Source organism: Gopherus flavomarginatus, chromosome 16, assembly GCF_025201925.1.
Source record: "Gopherus flavomarginatus isolate rGopFla2 chromosome 16, rGopFla2.mat.asm, whole genome shotgun sequence".
Classification (NCBI taxonomy): domain Eukaryota; kingdom Metazoa; phylum Chordata; order Testudines; family Testudinidae; genus Gopherus; species Gopherus flavomarginatus.
The window spans coordinates 17663966-17688255 of NC_066632.1; the positions used below are offsets into that span (position 1 = coordinate 17663966).

General features: G+C 57.7%; 1 protein-coding gene across 6 annotated transcripts in view; it reads right to left on the minus strand.

Moving 5' to 3' along the window:
- The window catches only part of RASAL3 (RAS protein activator like 3), a 74564-nt gene that overhangs the window by 22116 nt on the left and 28158 nt on the right, over nucleotides 1-24290 (minus strand). For all 6 annotated transcript variants that reach the window (XR_007769893.1, XM_050925777.1, XM_050925779.1 and 3 more), the window contains 9 exons: nucleotides 17563-17660; nucleotides 17044-17132; nucleotides 9927-10059; nucleotides 9451-9549; nucleotides 8156-8701; nucleotides 7414-7558; nucleotides 6345-6489; nucleotides 3626-3862; nucleotides 401-602 (listed from right to left, as the gene is read on the minus strand). Coding sequence is in view for 5 of the 6 variants with exons in the window: in XM_050925777.1 (XP_050781734.1) it covers nucleotides 401-602; nucleotides 3626-3862; nucleotides 6345-6489; nucleotides 7414-7558; nucleotides 8156-8701; nucleotides 9451-9549; nucleotides 9927-10059; nucleotides 17044-17132; nucleotides 17563-17660 (1694 nt within the window). In the remaining variant the exon portion in view is untranslated. The remainder of the gene's footprint in view (nucleotides 1-400; nucleotides 603-3625; nucleotides 3863-6344; nucleotides 6490-7413; nucleotides 7559-8155; nucleotides 8702-9450; nucleotides 9550-9926; nucleotides 10060-17043; nucleotides 17133-17562; nucleotides 17661-24290) is intronic.

Below are 24290 nucleotides of genomic sequence, written 5' to 3' on the forward strand. Positions count from 1 at the left end.
CTAGCCCTTTCCTGAGTTTTGGCCCCTTCTTTTCACTTATGCCCCTTGCATCTTCCTCTTTTCTGATTGTAACTTTGGCTCAGAAGACTTGGCTGTATTCACCCCCCACCCCATTTTGGCCATCTGACGACTTCCAGATCCTTAATTTAATTACCAGCCTTTTCTTAATCACCCTGCCTCTGTCTGTAAACAAAACACTGACTTCCTGCCCCAGGGACACAAGCTGGTAGAAGCACCTCTCTGCAGAACTCACATTTCACACTAATGCTGAGCAGTTAAGAACTCTGCCTGGGAGCACACCTCCTGTATGAAACTGGGGGCGGGGGAGAAGGGGGGAACGGTCAGCCCCCTTCTGCCTACCTAACTGGCTCTTTTGCACTCCACCCCCAGCCCGCAGTACCTGGTCCAGGCCAGTGAATATGTCGCAGAGCAGTGCGTGCAGGGTGGAGAGCTCCAGTGCCAGGTCCACATAGCCATCATAAGCCACCAGGTGGGCACTGCTGTCAGGGTTGGCCACACTCTGCAGGAACGACTTCATGCGGCTCCAGTTGTGCTCCAGGAATTCGTTCATGAACCCCATGTACGCCTCCTTCTCACCAAACCTGCAGGAGCCATAATGTCACGTGGGTGTCATGCACACAACACGGGCATGCACGCAGCGCGGACGTCACGCACACAGCATGGGTGTCACGCACATGGCACAGGCATCATGCATACGGCATGGATGTCATGCACACGGTGGTGCTGTGTGGGCGTCATGCACACAGCATGGGCATCACACATATGGCACGGTCAGCATGTGCATGGTACGGGTGTCACACACACGGCGTGGGTGTCACACACACAGCACGGGGTCATGTACATGGCGGGGCAAGCACATTCCCACACATTCATACACGTGAGCTCTAGGAGCCAGGGTCAGGTGAGTTGGTCCATGCTCAACAGTCTCATATTGAGCAGTGGCTCTTCAGGGGACAGCACGTAGCTGGTGAGGGGTTGTAACTAGCATTGCTGGAGATGTGAATGCCACAGCCTTATGCTGCCCTCTCCTGGTGGGGGAACCACAGATTCAGGTAATCACACTGCTCAAGTGCCCCTGCACATGGGGGCATCACAGCCACGTCTCCCTGCCTTCTGCCCAGTGTCTCTGCCTGGCTGCTGGGTGAATGGGCCACACAAACCGTAGGAGAAAGTGAAAAGCTGACTCTGCAAGGGAAACTGAGCCCACCCCACCCCACATGCTGCTAAAGTGATGGGCACTGTAATGCCTGGCTAGCGCTTGGGCCCTCAGGGCTACTGGTAACCATAGCCAAGAAGCTGCTGGTAGCTGAAGGATGGCCCTTTGGTTTGCGCACTAGCCTGGGAGTCAGGAAACCTGCGATCAAGCCCTTGATCTGACACAGACTCATTGTGTCCAAGTCACTCTGGGCCTTAGGTCCCTTCAGCCCCATGGGGACAGTAGCCCAGGAGAAGGGTACTGGTGATTGTGAAGTGCTCAGGTACTATGATAATGGAGGGCAAATAAGTGTGAGGGGAAGCCTGGGGGTTACACAGCACTGGCCTTTCGAATTGCTCTGGAGTGCACATGCATTTTGAGGTAACCTACCTGGGGTTCCTGCACGGCCCTTTCTAGTTGAGGAGGCTGGAAGGGTTTTTCCTGCTTCTTCTAATAATGTGACTTTGGGTCCCTGGCAAATAACCAGATCCTAACACCATGGGCCCCAGGGCTGGAGCCCAGCATCACAACTCCAAGGCCTGAGTGACGGAGATGGGGGCTGGGTGTTGTTCAGGCTCTTAAAGCTCTTTGGGGCTTGGTTAGAGCTCTTCAACTTGGACTAGAGCTCAGAGTGACCTGGATTCAGCTCCTGCCTGCTGGGAACCTCCCAGCCCACATCTCTATCAGGCCAAGCACCAAGCTCAGGGCTAGGATCCAGCTGGGACCGTCCAACATTTCTACAGGAACCCCCAAAGTTTCTTCATCCCCCAGGGAGATGCAAACCCAGCCCCTTTCCACAATTCCTTTTCTGGCCAGAGGCCCTTGAAATGCTAGTAGGAAGGGGAAGACCCAGGCAGACTGAGGTAAGGGACTCAGACTGACACTGCGGCACAGCCTGGCTCGCTTGCCCAGAGCTGGGTCCACACGATAGGGGCCAGAGCTGTGTGCAAGATACAGACAGGATTGTCCTGCAGAGGGGCAGATCCCTGGGCAGAGCCGAGCTGTGATACAGAAAGGATCACCCCACAGAGGGGCAGATCCCTGGGCAGAGCTGAGCCATGATACAGAAAGGAACACCCCACAGAGGGGCAGAGCCTTGGGCAGAGCCGAACCATGATACAGACAGGATCACCCCACGGAGGGGCAGAGCCGAGCCGTGATACAGACAGGATTGTCCCGCAGAGGGTCAGAGCCCTGGGCAGAGCCGAGCCGTGATACAGACAGGATCACCCCGCAGAGGGGCAGAGCCCTGGGCAGAGCTGAGCCATGATACAGACAGGATTGCCCCACGGAGGGTGAGAGCCCTGGGCAAAGCCAAGCTGTGATACAGACAGGATTGCTCCGCAGAGGGGCAGAGCCGAGCTGCAATATAGACAGAATTGCCCCGCAGAGGGGCAGAGCTGAGCCGTGATACAGAAAGGATTATCCTGCAGAGGGGCAGAGCCTTGAGCAGAGCCGAGCCATGATACAGACAGGATCACCCCACAGAGGGGCACAGCCGAGCCGTGATACAGACAGGATTGTCCCGCAGAGGGTCAGAGCCCTGGGCAGAGCCGAGCCGTGATACAGAAAGGATTGTTCTGCACAGGGGCAGAGACTTGGGCAGAGCCGAGCCATGATACAGACAGCATCACTCCACAGAGGGGCAGAGCCGAGCCGTGATACAGACAGGATTGTCCCGCAGAGGGTCAAAGCCCTGGGCAGAGCCGAACCGTGATACAGACAGGATTGCCCTGCAGAGGGGCAGAGTTGAGCCGTGATACAGACAGAATTGTCTTGCAGGGGGGCAGAGCTGAGCATGATACAGACAGGATCGCCCCGCAGAGGGGCAGAGCCCTGGGCAGAGTTGAGCCATGATACAGACAGGATTGCCCCAAGGAGGGCCAGAGCCCTGGGCAGAGCCAAGCCGTGATACAGACAGGATTGCCTCGCAGAGGGGGAGAGCCGAGCTGCAATATAGACAGAATTGCCCCACAGAGAGGCAGAGCTGAGCCGTGATACAGACAGGATTGTCCTGCAGAGGGGCAGAGCTGAGCTGTGATACAGACAGGATTGTCCCGCAGAGGGGCAGAGCCCTGGGCAGAGCTGAGCCATGATACAGAAAGGATCACCCCGCAGAGGGGCAGAGCCCTGGGCAGAGCTGAGCCATGATACAGACAGGATCACCCCACAGAGGGGCAGAACCCTGGGCAGAGCCGAGCTGCAATATAGACAGAATTGCCTCGCAGAGGGGCAGAGCTGAGCTGTGATACAGACAGGATTGTCCCGCAGAGGGGCAGAGCTGAGCTGTGATACAGACAGGATTGTCCCGCAGAGGGGCAGAGGCCTGGGCAGAGCCAAGCCGTGATACAGACAGGATCACCCTGCAGAGGGGCAGGCCCCTGGGCAGAGACAAGCCATGATACATACGTAGCAAAATTGGCCAGGTTCTGGATGACTTTTGCCACCAGGGTGAGGGTGCGGGAGGTGGCATCATCTGGGTACTCCTGGGTGAGGCCAAACAGGCTGGGGGACATGATGGCTGGGCATAGGAAGCGCAGGAAGAGCGAGGCCGAGATGAGCCGCTGCCCAATGTTCTCCTTTTTCCGTTCCAGACAATCCCCCTGCCACGCTGCAAAGATTTCGCTGAGCTCCACTGGAAAGGCGCTGAGGAGACAGGCACAGATGGTGAGGGGGAGGAGGCCAGTGCCAGTTAAACACCAGCATCTCTCAGACAATCCCTGGCAGCCAATGGGACCAGAGGTCCTCACGATGCCTCCCTGAGAAAACAGCCCGGGAAAGAAGGGGTTAACCTCCCCATATCCGCAGGGGCCAGCGCTGCCCCTGGGGTCCCAGAGCCAGGCCTCACCCCAATGTTCTGCTCATGCTTCCATGTCCCTCATTCCCCCTGAGGTCAGGCCTGGCTACCCATTATTGTGTTGGCCCAGCTCCCACCCAGATTTGGGGTGATGGGAGCATAGTGGGCGATCCTCCAGACCCCCCTCCAACTCTAGGGCCGTGACTTCCAGTAGTGGCTCCCTCCCCTCAGGGCTGCCCCATGGAACACAGGCTCCCTGCGAATGGGCAGCCCTGACGGAGGCTGGTGGGAGTGCCGCTGCCCCTGCAATGGCCTCAGCCGGGGAGAAACAGGCCCCATGGCCATCCACCAGGAGACCCCACAGTGCCCACAGGAGCTGAGGAGGGGGGAATCCTTCCTGTGGCCAACCCAGCCACTGGAGCCAGGGAAGGAGAGACGTTAGTTCAGTGGGAGGTTTGGGGAACCCCTTGTGGGGCTTGGGACCCTAACAACCCCTTAGTGTCAACTGGCAAAGGGTTCCCTGGTCTGTAACAGCAATGCCTACCAGGCCTGACAAACTCACTGCACCTAACACTTTGCTGTCATAGGGGAGGGATAGCTCACTGGTTTGAGCATTGGCTTGCTAAGCTCAGAGTTGTGAGTTCAATCCTTGAGGGGGCCATTTGGGGAACTGGGATAAAAATCTGGGGATTGATCCTGGTTTTAGCAGGGGGTTGGATTAGATGATCTGCTGAGGTCCCTTCCAATCCTAATATTCTATGATTCTATTTATCTGCAGAGAGTGTGGGGTGTCAAATGAAAGCTTATAGCACACTGGTCATAGTAAGCACTGTGAGATCGACGTACAGTTGGCACATAAGAAGTTATGCATATCTACTACAATACGTTCTGAACTCGGCAGAACTGACAAACAAGTTTTCTTCCAGACACAGTATGTTTCTTCTCCTACCCCTGATGTAGATGATGCACTGTAAAGCCAACACAACGGGGACCCCATTTATGTGTGAAATTCAACATGAAAAACAGGTTGACAGGGGGCTATGCAACAAATAGGAATGTGGGAGCACTCCCTGGGACCAGCACCCCAGGAAGGGAACCACATGGGTCAGCCTGGTTTCAGGGGAAAAAACAGAGAGTTTAGGGAAAGCTAAAGAGAAGCAAAAGGACATATGAGCATCCATTTTCTGAGGAAACCCCTTGAAGGGAGTGGGGAGTCATGAAACCCTGGATCCTGGTTGTGGCTGAAAACTAGCAGCTCTGTCAAAGGCTGTATCCACGGGAGAGAATCTACTCTATTAAACTGGAAAGGCCACCATGCGTGAGTGTGGGCCTGCGACTGCAGTTCATGCTTTGTTTTATCTGTGTACCCAGTTCTGTCTCCAATATTCTTACGACTCATCTGAGTCTTTGACTCACTGTAAATAAATGTATTCTTCTTTTATCATAAACATAGCTCAGTGCTGTGGTATTAGGCAGTGCGAATCCTCAGCTGAACCAAACCAGCTGGTGTGTGCACTGTTCCCTTTGGGGGACAGCGAGCCTAGTAACACCAGCAAGTGCCCAGTAACAGTGGCTGGATATTACAGGGCTATGCTCTTTGAAGGGAGCTTGGGGATGGGGAGCACTGACTGTTAACCTACAAGCACAGTAGGACTGGTAAAGTCCTGAGAAGAGGGCATGAGCAGCTGGAAGGCTGGTGGTGCCAGGGAGCTGACTCCCAGCTACCACAAGAAAGACTCCTTCATACTGGAGGCAACAGAGTGGCAAGAAAGCATCACAGGGCTGCTGGGACTTGTCCATGTGGGAGGACACTAAGCCTCTGCTTACCATAGGTGCCAACTTTCTCCAGCGCTGGTGGGTGCCCACGCCCCTCCACCCTGGCCCTGCCCTGACTCCACCCTTTTTCTGCCCCTGCCCCATTCCAACCCCATCCCCAAAGTCCCTGCCCTAACTCCGCCCCCTCCCTGCCCAGTGAATCAGCTGTTTCACGGCGCAAGGACTGGGAGGGTAGGGGGAGAAGCAGGACGCAGCAGCGCATGCTTGCGGAGGAGGCGGAGGTAAGCTGGAGCTGGGGGTTGGGGTGGGGAGCTACCGGAGGGTGCTGAGCACCCACCAATTTTTTTCTGTGAGTGCTCGAGCCCTGAAGCACCCATGAAGTCAGTGTCTATGGTGCTTATCCCTTTCCTTCCCCCTCCTCAGGCAAGCCCAGCCCTGTGTTGCCCCCCCAGGAAAGCCTGGCCCTGCTTTTGCCCCTCCCTTCCTGCAAGCCAAGTCCTGTCCCTTCTCCCTCAGGTAAGCCCAGCCCCCCGTCCCCCGAGGGTTCTCCCTCACTCGCAGGAGTTGGTGATTCTCTGGAAGACCTCCTCACACGCCTGCCGCAGATTGTTCTGGTTGTCAGACAGGTCATTGGCTGCACACTTGCTGGGGTCAACTTCACAGCTATCCTCTGACTCATACAACTGGGCAATAGCCTCCCCTGCAACACACATGGAAGAGCACAGACTGACACGGAGCCTCGGGGCGGGGGTCCAGAGATGAGGTGCCAGGGCTGTGGCCAGGCAGGACACAACAGGCATAGTACAATCCGGCTGGCCATTTGGAGATGCCCAAAGAATGTGCCCACTTGTGTGTGAGTATATGAGAGTGTGCATGCACATGTGTGTACATACGTGTACAAGTGGGCTCATGTGTGTGCATGTGTACATGTACAAGGATGTGTGTGCACAAGTGCATGTGTATGTTTGTACAAGTGTGTGTGTGCATGTATGTGCACATACAAGTGTGCATGTGTGGATGTGTACAAGGGTGTGCATGTATGCACATGTACCTGTGTGTACATGCATGAGTGTGTACGTGTGTTAACAGCTGCACTCTACCGCTGCCCTCTACTAGGTGAGGTCTGAGCCTGGCTAAGAATAGCATTGGCTGCCCCGCCCCATCTTGGGCACTGTGTGGCCAGAGTCAGGACTCTCTGATCAGAGCTGAAGGGCTGAAGCTCAGCCTGATGCAAATGCACTTGGCCATAGGGGCTGAGGGAGCAGGATCCGGACGTCACTGGCAGAAAGGAGAAAGCAAAGTGCTGCAAGGAACAGGCCCTGGAGGCCCATCTCGCTCCAAAGCCAGCATCCTCTCTCTGCACTCCCCCCCCACCGCAATGTGTATTGCCCCCCAGGGCATCAGCCTGCCACTACAAACTCACCAGTAAATTGGCTGGCCCATTACACACCCCCCTCCACGTGTTAGCCAACTGGCCTATTACACACACAAACACACACACTCTGTGGGCTAGCTGTCAATCCATTTCCCTCCCAGCCCGTTAGCCAAATGATCTATCTCCCTCTCTCTCACACACACACCGTTACCACCCCCACCCCCAGTGTGTTTGCTGGCTGGCCCGTACCCAGTGTGTCCAACAGGTACTGCCCCCCGACCAGCTTCATGTATTCGTCAATGGCCTTGGTTGCCAGTGTGTTCTCGCGGAAGATCAGTGCCTCTCTGTCGTCGAAGCGGTCCAACTCTGCCACCCCCAGGTCGATGAGAAATGCCTATGGGGCCAGAGGGAGTGGGGTCACTGGGAACCAGACTTTCCATCCCCAGCCCCCAGCCCTGGGCCCACCTGGCCCCATCCCTGCAACACACACCCAGCTCAGGGGTGCTGCAGCACTGCCATGCTGGGTTTGGCTGTGGGGTCAGGGAGGGGGTGCTGCTAATGGCTTTTTGCTCCTCCAGGCACCGAGGAAAGGAGCTGGGGAAAGACCCTGACTACCCTTGCCCAGGGGCCTGTGAACGACTCACTGCCCAGGGGCCTGTGAACTACTCACAGTGCCACCCCCAGCCCTCCCCCTCCCCCTGCCAGGCAGGACAGCCCTTCCTTTCTGGGCTGAGCCCTCCAATTATACCCCAGGAGGTGATGCTAGGCAGCCCACCACCCACATCCTGGGACAGAAGGGGGGATTCCCCCCCATAGGCCTGCAGAACAGCTCCCTGCCCCCTGCAGTGGGTCATGCCCTGGCTCCTGCCCCTAGGAGCACAGCAGGGCTCTCTGGCCCACATGGGGGCTGCTGAGCCGGTTCTAGCTCAGGCTCTCCAGTACAGTTCAGATGTCCTGGGGCTGGGAGCGCTCCGTGGTGGCTCGGCCATACCTTAGCTTTGCCTGTGCTCTGCAGCACATGCACCAGGGCACTGGCAAGTTCTTCTTTGTGGCGCACAGCAATAGCCGGCTCCAGCCTGGCACACAGCTCTCGGTAGTGGAAGGTGATGTACTCGGCGAACTCCTTGTAGCTCACAATGGGCAGCACCTGGATCTCCTGGTAGCGTCCGCGCAGCCGCAGAGAAGGTGCCCGATTGGGGGCAGCTCCACACAGAGGGTACCATTTCTCCAAGGGCTGGCGCGAGGCAGCCAGCTCCCTCAGTTGGATGATCACGGTGCCCAGGGGGCTGGTCTCCCGCCGCCGCCCCTCCTCCTCCCGCAGCACGCTGATGTGCAGCTCCCGCACTGCTGGCAGTGTGGCCAGCTCGAAGAGCTCGCCCCAAAAGAGTGCCCCATCCGCACCCGCTGATTTGGCTGTAGTGCGGGCGTACAGGGCGCCATCCAGGTGCACCTGGCAGAAGTAGCGCTTCTTGGGGGGCAGGTCTCGGGCCTCGTACACCCAGAGACTCAGGCTGTTCTCCACACGCTCGCAGTTGTCCTGGGGGAACGGCACAACATGAGGGGTGTGGACACGCCACAGCAATGCAGGAGAAGGGAGAGCTCCCCTGCTCACATGGAAGGGGAGCAGTTCATGGGGAGGGAGAAAGCCAGGATGCTGTGGGGCAGGGCAAAGGTGGGGGGGCGCTGAGGGGCCAGGTGATGTGAAGGACAACTGGCAGAGGATGAATTCCTTGTGCCCGGTGCAGATGGGAATGGCTGCACTCCCCTGCCCCAGCTGGTGAGTCGGGGGGGACACAGCCGCTCCCCAGCTGACGTGTCGGGGTGCAGGGGAACGCAGCTACTTCCCAGCTGGAATGTTGGGGGGTGTAGATGGTATTTCGAGGACTGGGGGACATAGCCATTCCCCAGCTGGCATTTCGGGAGGGTGCAGCTGCTTCCCAACTGACATTGCGGGAGGGATAGCCATTCCCCAGCTGGCATTTCGGGGGGATATAGGCATTCCCCAGCTAGTCTTTGGGGGGGCGCAGCTGCTCTCCAGCTGACATTGCAGAGAGAATAGCCATTCCCCAACTGGAATTTTGGGGGGCATAGCCACTCCCCAGCTGGTGTTTTGAGGGGGCACAGCTCCCCATCTGATATTGTGGGGGGAGATAGCCATTCCCCAGCTGGCATTTCGGGGGGACATAGCCGTTCCCCAGCTAATGTTTGGGGGGGGGGCGCTGTTGCTCTCCAGCTGACATGGTGGGGGATAGCCGCTCCGCAGCTGGCATTTTGGGGCCATCTCACCTTGTTGGGCTGCACGGTTCTGCGTAAGTTCTCAATCCACCGGTCCCGCTCAGCCACTGATGTGCAGCCAAAACAGCGGCTCCCCTCAGCGTTGATTATCTGTGGGATGCGGGGGGAGGTCATCAGTGCGGGGAGCACAGCTGCAGTAAAGCAGAGGGGACCTGGTGCGGGGTCATGCTGGGTCAGTGGCCAGCATTGCCATGGAGGGGAGGAGGGGACAAGAATCTGCTCAGGCTCGTCCTGTGTGCCCAGGACAGGACTGGTGCTCATGGGTTGGGGCTGGTGCCTTGGAACTAGGGCTTGTGCTGCTCCATGGGTAACCCCCATTCAATCCTCGCCCTTGGTGCCCCAGGGCAACAATGCGCTCTGGCCCTGGAGGGGCTGGTCCCTAGGGTGTGCTGCATCGTGAGGTGCCCTGGGACCATGGAGGAGGCAGGGAGACCTGCCCAGAGTCCCTGGACCAGCAGCACCATTACCTGGAAGCAGAACTTCTCGCCAAGGATGCTGCTGTGCAGCGGGCGGATCACTACGTCCTCACCACTCAGATCCAGCTCAGCTGCACTTGGTGCAGGCAGCAGGGACTCACGGGAGCCATGCCGGCTTGGCAGCCTGGGGGGAGAAGGAGCTGGTCATGTCCTGCCCAGTCCTCCTGCCGGTCCCAACCCAGTCTCTGCCCACAGCAAGGGGGCCGAGTTCAGAGCCTCTTCTGGAGCAGTGTCACGGAGTGTGGGGGAGTCAGGGCCCTGCACCCCCCACTTCCTGTGATTCACCGTGACTCAGCCAGCCAGTAAAACAGAAGGTTTATTAGACGACAGGAACACAGTCCCAAGCAGGGCTTGTAGGTACAACCAGGACCCCTCGGCCAGGTCCCTCAGGGGGGCAAAGATTTTAGACCCCAGACTTGGGGTTCCCTGCCTCTTCCCAGCCAGCCCAAAGCTGAAACCAAAACCCTCCAGCAGGCTCTCTCCCCTTCCTTCTCTCCCCACCCCCTGCTCCCTTTGTCCATTTTCCTGGGCAAAGGTGTTGACTTGCCCCTCCCACCTTCCTGGCTCAGGTTACAGGCACAGGTACTGTCCCTCACCTAAAGTCATCCCCTGCTGTCCCATACCCCATGTAGATAGCCCCAGTAAAACTAAATGATATTCCCAGGTCAATCCACCCTGCTCTCTACTGTGTCACATCTCTCCCTGCTTCGAGACTGAACTGAGCGGGGTCACTCTGACCAGTGACCTGGGGAAGTTCAAGGCCCCATCTCCAGGACAACGCATCTGCTATCATGTTGGCACTTCCCTTCACATGGACCACCTCCATATCATAATCCTGCAGGAGCAGGCTCCACCTCAGGAGCTTGGAGTTGACTCCTTTCATCAGGTGTAGCCTGGTCAGGGGAGAGTGGTCGGTGTACACGGTGAAGTGTCACCCAAACAGATATGGCTGTAGTTTCTTAAGGGCTCATACCATGGCCAGGCATTCCTTCTCAATGGTCGCGTAGTTCTGCTCCCGGGGTAGCAACTTTTTGCTCAGGTACATGATGGGATGTCTCTCCCCCTTTTCATCATCCTGCATTAACACCACCCCCAGTCCCGTGTCTGAGGCGTCAGTGAACACCATAAAGGACTCATCAAAGTCTGGGTTTGCCAGAACTGGGCCACTGACCAGAGCCTCCTTCAGCACCCGGAGAGCCTCTTGGCACTCTTTGGTCCAGACCACCTTGTCTGGCTTCCCCTTCTTGCATAGTCCAGTGATGGGGGCAGCTATGGTGCTAAAGTGGGGCACAAACATTCGATAGTACCCCGCCATCCCAATAAAGGCTTGGACCTGCTTTTTGGTTTGTGGAGTGGGCTAGTCTTTGATCACCTCCACCTTGGCTGGTTCCGGCTTTAGGCAGCTGCTCCCCACCTGATGGCCCAGGTAAGGTACTTCAGCATCCCCACCTTGCACTTCTCAGCTTTTACGGTCAGCTCTGCCTCCTGGAGCCGGTCCAGCACTTGTTTAGCCTGGGACACATGGTCCTCCCAGGTCTGGCTAAAGACCCAGATGTTGTCAATATACGCCACGGCAAAACTCTCCATCCCCCTCAGTAGCTGATCCACCAGGCGCTGGAAGGTGGCCAGCGCTCCCTTGAGGCCGAAAGGCAGAATCAGAAACTCATAGAGCCCCAGAGGGGTGATAAAGGCTGATTTCAGCCTGGCATCAGCATCCAGCAGCACTTGCCAGTAGCCCTTTGTAAGATCCATGGTGGTAAGGTACCAAGCGCCTCCGAGCTTGTCTAGGAGCTCTTCAGGCCTGGGCATGAGGTAGGCATCAGAAATGGTGATGGCATTAAGCTTCCGATAGTCCACACAGAACCGGATAGACCCGTCCTTTTTGGGGACCAGCATCATCGGCGAGGCCCAAGGGCTGGAAGATGGCTGAATCACCGCCAAAGCCAGCATCTCCCTGACCTCTCTTTCCAGGTCCTGAGCAGTTTTTCCTGTGACACGGAAGGGGGAGCATCTTATAGGAGGATGTGATCTGGTCTCCACCCGGTGGAGAGTCAAATTAGTGCGTCCAGGCTGGTTGGAAAACAGCTGTCCATACAGATGGAGCACACCTCTGATCTCAGCTTGCTGGGCAGGGGTTAGCTCAGAGGTTTCCAACGTGGTGCCCGCGGGCACCATGGTGCCTGTGAGGGCATATAAATGCACCCGTGTCCTGGCCGGCGGTGGAGCATCCGCCGAAATGCAGCCGAATTTCTGCGGCATTTCGGCGGAAATGCCTCTCGATGACGCTGCTTGCCGCCACCAAGTGACATCATCGAGAAGCGTTGCCACTGAAATGCCGCAGAAATACAGCAGCATTTCGGCGGATGCTCCACTGCCGCCACAGTCCTTCATCTGGCGCCTGCCAGACGGAAAGGTTGGGGACCACTGGGTTAGCTGATCAGAGAGGAGAATTCTTTCCAGGGGGGAGCCAGCTCCTGTATCAGGGAATAGATCTACTAAAGGGTCAGCTCCCTGCTCCTCCCAATATCCACACACGGCCAACACCACATTCCCCCTGTCATAATATGGTTTCATCATATTGACATGGTACACCCGGCGGTGATGTGCCTGGTTAGACAGCTCCACCACATAGTTTACCTCATTGAGCTGCTTGAAGGGACCTTCCCAGAAAGCCTGTAGTTTATTTTTCTCATGGGGATGGGAACCATCAACTGATCCCCGGTGGTGTAGGCGCGGGCCTGTGCCGTGCGGTCATATCAGACTCTCCCTGGCCAGGCCCATGAGCTCAGCCAGTCATTCTCAGAAGGTCAGGTCATACTCCACCACGGATTCTCTATCGGGAGTGGCCTTCCCCTCCTATTCATCTCTCATCGGGTCCAGGGGCCCCCTTACCCTCCTGCCATATAACAGTTCGAAAGGTGAGAACCCAGTAGACTCCTGGGGTACTTCCCTGTACACGAACAGCAGGTGAGGTAAGTACTTGTCCCAGTCCTACGGGTGCTGGTTCATAAAGATTTTCAGCATCATCTTTAGCGTTCCATTGAACTTCGCCATCAGCCCCTTGGATTGGGGGTGGTATGCTGAGGCCTAGGTGTGCCGGACCCCACATTTCTCCCACAAGCTCCGGAGCAGGGCTGACATGAAGTTGGACCCTAGGTTGGTCAAGACTTCCTTGGGGAACCCCACTCGGCTGAAAATGGTCAGCAGTGCATCCGCCACAGTGTTTGCTTCAATAGAAGCTAAGGGCACTGCCTGGGGTAGTGGGTGGCAAAATCTACCACCACCAAAATGTATTTCTTCCCCGACCGGGTCGTCTTACTGAGAAGTCCCACTATGTCCATAGCCACCTTCTGGAAAGGTTCCCCTTTGATGGGCAAAGGTCTCAAAGCTGCTTTCCCCTTGTCCCGGGCCTTCCCCACCCACTGACAGGGTTCACAAGATCGGCAATACTGTTGGACCATAGTAAAGACCCCTGGCCAGTAAAAGTTCTGTAGCAGCCTCTGCCTGGTGCCACGGATTCCCTGGTGCCCTGCGAGAGGGATGTCATGGGCCAGGTACAGTAACTTGCGGTGAAACTTCTGGGGGACCACCAGCTGCCTCCTGCTCCCCCATGACTCCACTTCCCCTGGGGGAGCCCATTCTCGGTATAGGAACACTCTTTCCCACAGGAGCCTCTCCTGGCAACCTCTCCCCATGGTATGTACCACACTGAGGTTGACCAGATCCCTTAGCTTCTGCAAGGAGGGATCTTTCTGCAACTCGGCCTGAAACTCAGCAACTGGGGAAGGGATGTGGACTGGCTCCCTTTCGCTGACTGGGTCTGAAGCTGCAGCCTCCCTGAGCTGTGTCCCTGGGCACCCCTCCCCTCCGGGATAGGATCCTGCATCTCGGGCTAGATACCCTCCCTGAAGTCAGGGCGTAGTGCTTCTCACCGGCTCTGGCTACGGGTAATGACCAAGGCACCCTAGGGGTTGCTTGGCCAGTCCTCCAGGTCCCCCACCATTAATACCTCAGTGGGCAAATGGTGGTGCACCCCTACTTCCTTGGGGCCCTCCTTAGCTCCCCATTTCAGGTGTACCCTCACCACAGGCACCTTGAATGGAGTCCTGCCCAACCCTGTCAGGGTCAGGTAGGTGTTGGGCATCACCCGATCTGAAGCTACCACCTCGGTCCAGACCAGCGTCACCTCAGCGACCTTCTTCCCATCCATCTCCAGGGGAACAAGCCACTCATTCCACAGGGACAGCCCCGCGCCCACCCTGTTAACGGAGACCATTGAGTCCGAGGCATCCAGTCCCCCAGAGTAGCTGGCCTGGGGGCCGCCTCCCTCCTAACCAGTTGATAAGCTGCCAGCTCCCCTTGCCTGGGAAGCCTGTCCCTCGTCCAGCTTGGTCTCTACGCAGTTAACCCGGTGTGGGTTCGGTCTACTCAGTCTGTCCTTGAGTTTGGGGCACTGGGACCATATGTGGCCTCTCTGGCCACAGTAATAGCAGCCCACGTCTCGCTGGTCCCCTCGAGCCGGTCGCTTGGCCCTGACACCAGGTATTCCCCTTGAGAGGGGGTTCTTCATACTCCCCTTTTGGGAGGTCCCAGGGTGACTCTCTGCATTGCGGTGGGCCTGTTCCTTTGGGACTCCTCCCTGCCACTCCCTGACTGGGTCTTCACAAACTCATTGGTCAGCCGCCCTGCATGTCGCGGGTTCTCTGGCTTTTTGTCCATCAACCTCAGCCTCAGGTCGGATGGGCACCGCCCATACAGTTGCTTTAGTATGATCAGTTAAACCAGGTCCACCTTTGTCTGGGCCCCAACAGCCCACTTGCTGGCGTATCCCTCCATGCGGCTGACTAGTTGCAGATATGAGACCTCAGGGGTTTTATGCTGGCTCCAGAACCTTTCCCGGTACATCTCAGGAATCAGCCCAAACTCGCATAGGAGGGCCTTTTTGAATAGTTTGTAGTCCCCTTTCTCCACCCCTTCCAGTTAGCGGTACAGTGCCACGGCTTTGAGGTCCAGTAAGGGGGTAAGAACCCGGAGCCTGTCCACAGGATCAACCTGGTGCAGCTTACAGGCCGTCTCAAAGGCATCCAGGAAGTCATCCACATCCTCCCTCTCCTTATGCTGGGCCAGCATGCTCTTATCAAAGCTTCACGCAGTCCTGGGTCCCCCCTCAATCACTGCAGCCGGGGGCTCACTGCCCCTCAGCCTCGCCAGCTCCAGTTCATGCTGTCTCTGTCTCTCTTTCTCCTCCAGTTCATGCTGCCTCTGTCTCTCATCATGTTGTCTCTGTCTCTTTCTCCTCCAGCTCATGCTGTCTCTGTTTTTTGTGATCTTCCAGCTCTCTCAGTTTTAAATCTTTTTCCCATTCCAGTTGCTGAGCTTCGCCGGGAGGATCTCCTGATGGCCAGCGAGCTTCACTGGGAGGATCCCCTGCTGGCTGGGGGTGTCATGGTGCCCTCGGTATTCACTGGGCTCCTCCCTGCCCTTCCCCTAGGCATAGGAAGGAGGGGTCTTGGGAAGCCCTCAGCAGCCAGCTGACCACTCCCAGCTGGGACAGACACTGGTGCCTGCGCTGCATCTGCCAGGCTGCTTCCCTCAGAGACAGGGATCAGTTCATTCAAGCGGTCTCTCTTCTCCCGCTGGGCAATCAGCTGTTCTTTGATGAGCCTCCCACTGTGCAGCCCCCTCTGCTTGCATAGCTCCACCAGGTTGCTCTTAAGCCATTTGGCATACACCTTCCTGCTGGCCACTCACAGGCCTGGGTGCTCGCCGCTCTCCACAGTTTCCAGGGAGACCCCTAGTGTGCCAGAACTTTCGAGGTCACCACCTCTCTGTCAGGGTCGAGCGGCAGACTCGTCCGCCCCGGGATTGCTCGCTGCGATCCCCTGGGGGACCCTGTTACGGCAAAAGTCCTTCTTGCTGGTCACACACTCCCAGGGGTTAACTGCCCCCTGAAACCGTCCCTCGCTGACTCTTCAGCACGCCTGGTTCCTGTCAATCCCCCTTCATTTTACTGCTCCCCAGCCACTTACTGCAGGAAGCGCTGTCCACGGGGTGCAGTAGATCTCACCAGTTGTCACAGAATGTGGGGGAGTCAGGGCCCTGCACCCCCCACTTCCTGTGATTCACCGTGACTCTCAGCCAGCCAGTAAAACAGAAGGTTTATTAGACGACAGGAACACAGTCCCAAGCAGGGCTTGTAGGTACAACCAGAATCCCTCAGCCAGGTCCCTTTGGGGGGCAAGGATCTTAGACCCCAGATTTGGGGTTCTCTGCCTCTTCCCAGTCAGCCCGAAACTGAAACCAAAACCCCTACAGCAGGCTCTCTCCCCCTCCTTCTCTCCCCCTCTCCCTTTGTCCATTTTCCCAGGCAAAGGTGTCGACTCGCCCCACTCCCTGTCCTGGCTCAGGTTACAGGCGCAGGCACTGTTCCTCACGTAAAGTCATCCCCTGCTCTCCCATCCCCCATACAGACAGTCCCAGTAAAACTAAATGACATTCCCAGGTCAATCCACCCCGCTCCCTACTGCGTCACAAACAGTGATAAGCATTTGCCCATGCCCGCTGCTTCCCTGCTGGAGATACCAGCTTCCTGGTGCCCAGAGCATTGGGGTGGCCTAGGGGCAAGGGGGTTCTGATGCCGTGGATAAATGCTACACAGGATCCTTTGGCACGGCTGTACCCAGCTCCTTGCTGTGGGGAGTGATTCCACCCATCTGCCTAGGCCCCGGCCTCGAGGGCAGGGGGGCACACACTTGCAGCAGGGGCCCTAGGGGACACAGGGATGGCCTGCCCTAGTCCTAGGAAGGGAGGAGGCTGCAGGGTGGGAGATCTTCCCAGGGGCATCCACACTTTCAGTCCTGTCTGGGGGGGAACTCCCAGCACCCTGCACACCAGGGGCTGCTGTTCTACTGAACCCTATATGGGTTGTTACACTGCCCTCACAACCAGGGCATCTGATCACCCTCACTGGCCTCCTTGTAGGGGTGCTCACGGGCTTTGCTCAGAGGAGGCATAGTCCCCAAACTCCTCAGATCCTAGGGCCTTGGCTGAGCAGGGGAATATGGGACTGAGGCTTCTTGCTCTCATGCCAAGAGCAGTGGCGGTGTACCTGTCGCCGTCCGTAAGGGGCGCTGTTTGGGAATCGGGCTTGGATGCAGTCCGGCCTTTGCGTTCTCTTAACCTCTTCCATATCAGCCCCTAAGATGAGGAATTGCCAACAGTAACAAGGCTCTCGTGCCACTCAGCCAGCGCTAGGGGTGCGGAGGTGGGAGGGAGAAGAGCTACCCTGATAGCTAGGGGAGGGGACTGGACAAGGGCTGTGAGCCCAAGACAATGCTGGGGGCCAGAGAGGCAGAAGACAGTCAACCAGACCAGCTGGGCACCTGGTAGTCTGCATGGCCACTGGGCTCAAGGTGCAGGTCTCTGTGTGCTCCTACATAGCCCTATGGGCATGTGTGAGCATTCTTCGGTGTCCCCAGGGAGATGTGTGAGCATCTCTGGGATCTGTGTCCCTCTCTGGAGTTATGTCCCTGGGGTATGACACCTGGGGCCTGTCCCGTCTCCCATTCCCAGCTCCCTGGGTCAGGGCAAGATTCTCGTCCTAGCTCAGCAGTTGGGATTTTCTTACCTTCACGTTACTGAACTGGGAGCCGGTTGACACGTCGCTCTCAGTGCCTCTTCCTGGGGCCCGAGGGCTGGGTGAGCTCTTCCCCTCAGAGGAGAGATCTACAAGAATCAACCACACTCAGCAAGAGATCCCAGCCCTCTGGGAGGTTAGCTCGGGGAGGGAACTGGAGAAGGGCTGCGAGCCCAGCGTGACGTTGCAGTCTATATGGTTTTATAAAAATATGCTAATGAGTGGATATAATGTAACTGGAATATGCTTCATGCAAAAGGTCTCTTGTAAGGCATCATTCCAAAGCTTATAATCTACTGAGTGTGATCATCCTATTTGTATAAATGTATCACTCCTGTATCTGAAACTAGAAATATGAAATATAACTCTGAGGGCCTATTGTAATTATGCAAAATGTGGGGCATTAATGGTGGTTTGGAATCTTGATGTCTCCCATTAACCAGGACAATTGTCTTCAGCTGGCTAAAGAGAGAGCCTCTCCACCCTCACCCCACCACCAGGATATCTGAGAGAAAACTGGAACAAAGGGCAGTGACTGCAAAGGCGTGAGTGATTGCTGGACCCAGGCTAAAAGGAGATTAGTCTGTAAAAGAGAGCATTCTGGAACCGGTGAGGATCTTATCTGTATTCAGTTTGATTAGACATAGATTTGTGTGTTTTATTTTATTTTGATTGGTTACTTACTTTGTTCTGTCTGTTACTACTTGGAACCACTTAAATCCTACTTTCTGTATTTAATAAAATCACTTTTTACTTATTAATTAACCCAGAGTATGTATTAATACCTGGGGGAGCAAACAACTGTGCATGTCTCTCTATCAGTGTTATACAGGGTGAACAATTTATGAGTTGCTGTATAAACTTTATACAGGGTAAAACGAATTTATTTGTGTTTAGACTCCACTGGGAGTTGGGTATCTGAGGGCTGGTCTACACTACGGGGGAAAATCGATCTTAGATACGCAACTTCAGCTACGTGAATAACGTAGCTGAAGTTGAAGTATCTAAGATCGAATTACTCACCGTCCTCACAGCGCGGGATTGATGTCCGCGGCTCCCCCTGTTGATTCCGCAGCTCCGTTGGGGTTGGTGGAGTTACGGAATCGATATAAGCGCGTTCGGGGATCGATATATCGCGTCTAGATGAGACACGATATATCGATCCCCGAGCAATCGATTGCTACCCGCCGATACGGCGGGTAGTGAAGACGTACCCTCTGTGTTAAAGACAGGAACACTTCTGTTAGCTGCTTTCAGGTAAATCTGCAGCTTTGGGGCAAGTCATTCAGACCCTGGGTCTGTGTTGGAGGAGACGGGCATGTCTGGCTCAGCAAGACAAGGTGCTGGAGTCCTGAGCTGGCAGGGAAAGCAGGAGCAGAGGTAATCTTGGCACATTGGGTGGAAGCTCACAAGAGGGTTTCTGTGATCCAACCCGTCATACCCAGGACAGTGCTGGGGAGTCAGAGAGGCAGAAGGGAGTCAACTGAACCAACTGGGTACCTGGGACAGGGGCCCTGGGAACCTGAATGGCCACTGGGCTTGGGAATGTCATTGTGCAGGACTCCCCCCAGCTCTTCCAGTGCCCCTCTGTCCTGGTTCGCAGTCCCCTGGTATCCCACTGTGGCTCTCTCCACAGCTCAGCCAGTGCCCCTCAATCCCAACCCACAGCCCCTGCCATCCCAGCTGAGGGCTTCCCTGCAGCTCTGCTAATGCCCCTTGGGCCCAATGCATAGACCCCTGCTATCTCAGCCCTGCCCTCTCCCCCTCCCACCCTCGCTACAGCTCTTCTTGTGCCCCTCTGTCTTGAGCTCTCAATTGTCATGCTGGATCAGAGAGGATGGAATTCTCCCACCACTGACCTTGGCCAGCACCAGATGTTCCCGAGGAAGGTACAGAGTTCCCCTTCGTGGCCAACTCTGGAATAACTGGCCTGTAGGGGGCATTTGTCCCAACACCAGCCCTTATGGGGCAGCTCAGGGGACCAGGACAGGAGGGTTTGATCTCTTCTGCCTTTCTCGATGACTGTTCTGGCTCTGAGCTTCCTCTGGTCCCTGCTTGGCTTGGCACCTACCCCAGCAGCCCTAGCCTGCACTGCTCCCCTCTCATGCAGAATTGATTCCCAGGATCCCTGGAGCTGCCTGTGCGATGCTGAGACTGAGAAGGCTAATGCCAGTGTATAGACAGAGCAGTCGAGGAGCAGCAGGCCAGGAACTGGACCCAGTCTCCAGTGATGGGCTCCTCGGTGCCGGATCCAGCAGTAAGACTCCCTGCTGCTCCTCGATAGCTCTGTCTATACCAGGGGTGGGCAAACTTTTTGGCTTGAGGGCCACACCAGGGAATAGAAATTGTATGGCAGGCCATGAATGCTCACAAAATTGGTGCTGGGGTTCAGGAGGGGTTGAAAACTCTGGTTGGGGTGCAGGCTCTGGGGTGGGGCTGGGGATGAGGAGTTTGGGGTGTAGGAGTTTGCTCTGGGCTGCAAGCAAGGGGTTTGGAGAGTAGGAGGAGGATGAGGGCTGGGGCAGGGGTGCAGGAAGGGGTGCAGTTCTGGTTGGGGGTGCTGGCTCTGGGGTGGGGCTGGGGATGAGAGATTTGGGGTGCAGGAGGATGCTCCAGGCTGTGATCAAGGGGTTTGGAGAGTTGGAGGAGGATGAGGGCTTGGGGCAGGGGGTTGGGGCGTGGGGAGAGGCTCAGGGGTGCAGGCTCCTGGAAGCAGTGGCATGTCCCTTCTCTGGCTCCTACAAATGGAGCGGCTCCCAACTCTGCTAGTGCTGGAGCAGGACCATGAGGCTGCTTCTGGGAGCCGCGTGGTGCAGCCCCTGACCCTGCGCCCTGGAGCAGGGCCATACTACATTTTCTGGGAGCTGAGTGGTGTGGCCTCTGACCCAGTGCCCCGGCTGGAGCAGGTCCAAGCCACACTGTGCGGCCCCCAACCTGACACCTCATCTAGAGCGCCGGAGCTGGGGAAGTCCCATACTCTGCTCCCCAGCAGGAGCTTGGGGGCCGGCTTAAAATGGATCCGGCCCGTGGGCCAAAGTTTGCCCACCCCTGGTCTATACCCTGGCATTAGCCCTTTCAGTCCCAGTATTGCATGGGCAGCTCCTGGGCACTTGTGACCCCCTAAGTCCTTTCCAGTTGCTGCTCTCCAGGATGCAGCCCACCCTACCCCAGCAATGGGACCTGTATCCCCTTAGGGGACATGCAGTTCCTGCCCTGGGGACATGGTGAGGCCCTTGCTATGCAGGGGGCTCAGGGCAGGGGGTTCGGGTGCAGGAGGGGGACTCTGGCCTGGCGTGCACAAGGGGAAGGGCAGGCTCCTGCCTGCCCTGCCCCTGTGCCGCCCCAGGAAGTGGACGGAACCTGGGGGAAAGGGGGCACAGGGGTGTGTGTGTTGCTGTTGCTTCAGGCACTGCCCCCAGCAGCCCTCGTTGGCTGGGAATGCGGAACCGCGGCCAATGGGAGCTGCTGAGGGCAGGGCCTGAAGCAAGAGCAACACACAGATCCCTGTGTCCCCTCTTCCCCACGTTCCAGCCCTTCCTCGAGCGGCGCGGGGGCAGGCCAGGCAGGGAGTCTGCCCTTCCCCCGGTGTGTGTAGAGCCAGAGCCGCTCTAGGTAAAGGCTGGGGGGGAGGGGGTGCGAGGAGCTTACGGGCAGCAGAAAGTAACTCCTCAGGCCGCGTGTTTGAGACCCCTGGCACAGGGTGACCAGATGTCCTGATTTTATAGGGACAGTCCCGATTTTTGGGTGTTTTTCTTATAGGCTCCTATTACCCCCCAACTTCTGTCCCAATTTTTAACATTTGCTGTCTGGTCACCCTAGGCGTGTCTGATCCAGGGCTGGAGCCTCCCATAGGGGAGCAGGGATGGGGTTACCGCTCCCCCTGGAGGGGCTCAAACCTTCATCAGTCCCAGTTCCTGCCCCCACCCCCATTAGTCAAGCTGCTCTGGGAGGAAGTGGGAGGTGCAGAGCCAGCCGCAGGGACAGGAAGAGGCTCAGCACAAAGCACCAGCCCCTGAGTGCTCAGAAAGTGTCACCTGGGGCTCAGCCACCCTCTGCAGATGGCCCCATCCCAGATCTGGATGTCTTTGGGGGGAGCAGAGGGAGAGCAGGCACTGGGGGCAGTGCTGAGGAGGGGATTGGGCCCCTGGAATGGGGAGGGTGTGATGTGGGAAGAGGAGCCCAGGGAGGGGGGAAGGCAGAGTGTGGGGAAGTTAATCACTAGGGGGAGCTGGGCAAGGCAACGAGTGGGGGAGCTGACCCCCAGGGGTTGGGTGGGGGTTGTTATAAAGGGCAGGGTGTGTGGGAGCTGACCCCCGGGGCAGAGCTGGGCTGGGCAGGGGGTGGGGGAGCTGACCCCACAGGGGCCTGGACAGGGCAGGGTGTGGGGGAGCTGATCCCCTGGGGCGGGGCTTGGCAGGGCAAGGGGTAGGGGAGCTGAGCCCCAGGGGTGGGGGGTTGGGCAGGACAGGGGGTGGGGGAGCTGACCTCCTGGGGAGGTTGGGCAGGGCAGAGGGTTGGGGAGCTGACCCCCTGGAGGGGGTTGGGCAGGACAGGGGGCGGGGGAGCTGACCCCACTGGGGGCTGGGCAGGGCGGGGTGTGGTGGAGCTGGCACCCAAGAGGCAAGACAGGACGGTGGGGGCAGCAGATGGTACCCAGCCCCTTCTCAGAGCAAGGGATGGGGGTTCTTAAAGGGTCAGCACCAAATTTAAAAGTCATCTGAGTTCCCAGCACTTGGTAGGACCCTGGGAACAATCATGTGTCCTATTCTGTCACGCGGCCCCTTTGGACAGCAGTGCCATCCACTGGTGGGTGGTGTCACTGCCCAGCTCTCAGGTACTAGCCCTGTGCTGCAATATCTGGGCTGTGTGTGCTCCAGGGAAGGGGGTTCACACAGGCACTAACCACAGAGGCACCAAGACCAGAGGTGGGCAAACTACAGTGGTCCGCGGGACTGTTCTGCCCAGCCCTTGAGCTCGAGGCTAGTCCCTGGCCCCTCCCCTGCTGTCCTCCTTCCCCGCAGCCTCAGCTCGCCGTGCCGCCAGTGCTCTGTGAGGCAGGAGCTGTGAGGGGCCACTTTGGGGGGCCCCACAGGCCCAGAGTGGCCCAAGGGATTAGTGGGGGCCGGGAGCAGCCTGCTCCACTTCCCTTGCCCCAGCCCCAGCCATGTCACTTGCGGGGAGGAGGCTTGGGCGAAGGGATCCCCCCCACACACTCATCAGCAGCAGCGAGAAGCGGAGCAGCCCAGTCCCAGTTGTGTCACTCGGGGGGGAGGAGGCTTGGGCGAAGGGATCCCCCCCCTACTCACCAGCAGCAGTGAGATGGGGAGCAGCCCAGCCCCAGCCCACTCTACTCCACCAGCTCGAAGTCACAGCACTCCGCTTCCCGCTGCCAGTGAGAGTCGGGGACGGTCCTTTCCCTAACCTGAGCGACATGGCTGGGGCCGGGGCAAGGGAAGCGGAGCAGGCTGGAGCCGTGTCTCTCCGCTTCCCGCCACCGGTGAGTGTGGAGGGAGATCCTTTCCCCGCACTCACCGGTGGCGGGAAGCGGAGCGCCGCGCCTGGGAGCTGGTGGAGTAGAGAGGGCTGGGGTCGGGTTGCTCCGCTTCCCACCGCTGCTGGTGAGTGCGGGGTTGCTGGGGGAAGTGGGGGTGGGCCAGGGGCAGAGCAGGGGGGAAGGGTAAGAGGCAGGGCCGAGGGAGTTGTTCGGGAGCCCCACACACCCCTAGGGACAGCCCTTCCCCTTGGGGCATGCGGCCAAGGGCTAGTGCTAGTTGCCAGGACTGGTGCTGCTGCCAGGACATGGTGCCCTATGCAGCTGCATATGCCTAAGGATGGCCCTGGGCACCGGGCCCACAAAAGATTCATCCGGGCCTGCCTGACTCCTAGACTATGCCGCCTTCTGGTCGCAATGCAATCATGACAGCTGCAAAACCAATAAAACCAATCTCTGCTCCCATTAGTAATAAAAAAACCCCATGTGCCCCCAGTCCCACACCTGTTTCCTGCCTGTGGATACAGTGGAGCTATCCTTGCCCCTGTAATGCAGCTACCTTTGGGGTAGAGCCCAGCAACTGCCAAACAGCATCTTTTGCCCCCATGATGTCTCTCCAACAGGCTGTTCTGAGCTCAGTGGAGGGACAAAGGACCAATTCCCAAACTGAACCACTGGAGTGGATCCCCTCCCTTCCTCTGCATCCCCACCCAGCTGGCGTGCTCCCCTTCAGGCCAAACTCAGCCCCAGCAGGAGCATCTGTGGCTGGCAGGGGGAGGCTCCTAGTGCTCCTGCTCCTAGCGCCATGGGGCAGGTGCCTGGAGGTGCTGGGGTGCCCATAGAGGGCAAGCTGGCTGAGGCTGCCCTGACTCACCTCTCCGCGTGGCACAGAGCAGCCAGCACCACGAACCCATCACTCCAGCTGATCCCTGGGCTGGGGCGTCTCCCCCATCAGCGCCCTGGTAGCTGGGAGCCCTGGGGGGTGGGGAGGGGGAAGGAAAGAGCCTGGCCCTATCTCTCAGGATCAGCACGCACAGCACAGAGGAAGCCATGACACACTCGAGACATCTCTGCTCAGAGCGCTTCCTCCCCAGAGCTGCATCCGCACAGCCCACAGCAGCATGGCTCACACACAGCACTGGGTAGCGGGCTACGGGTGGCATGTGTGTGTGCATGTATGTGAGAGTGCATGTGTAAGTGTACACGTGTGAGTATGTGATTGTACCCG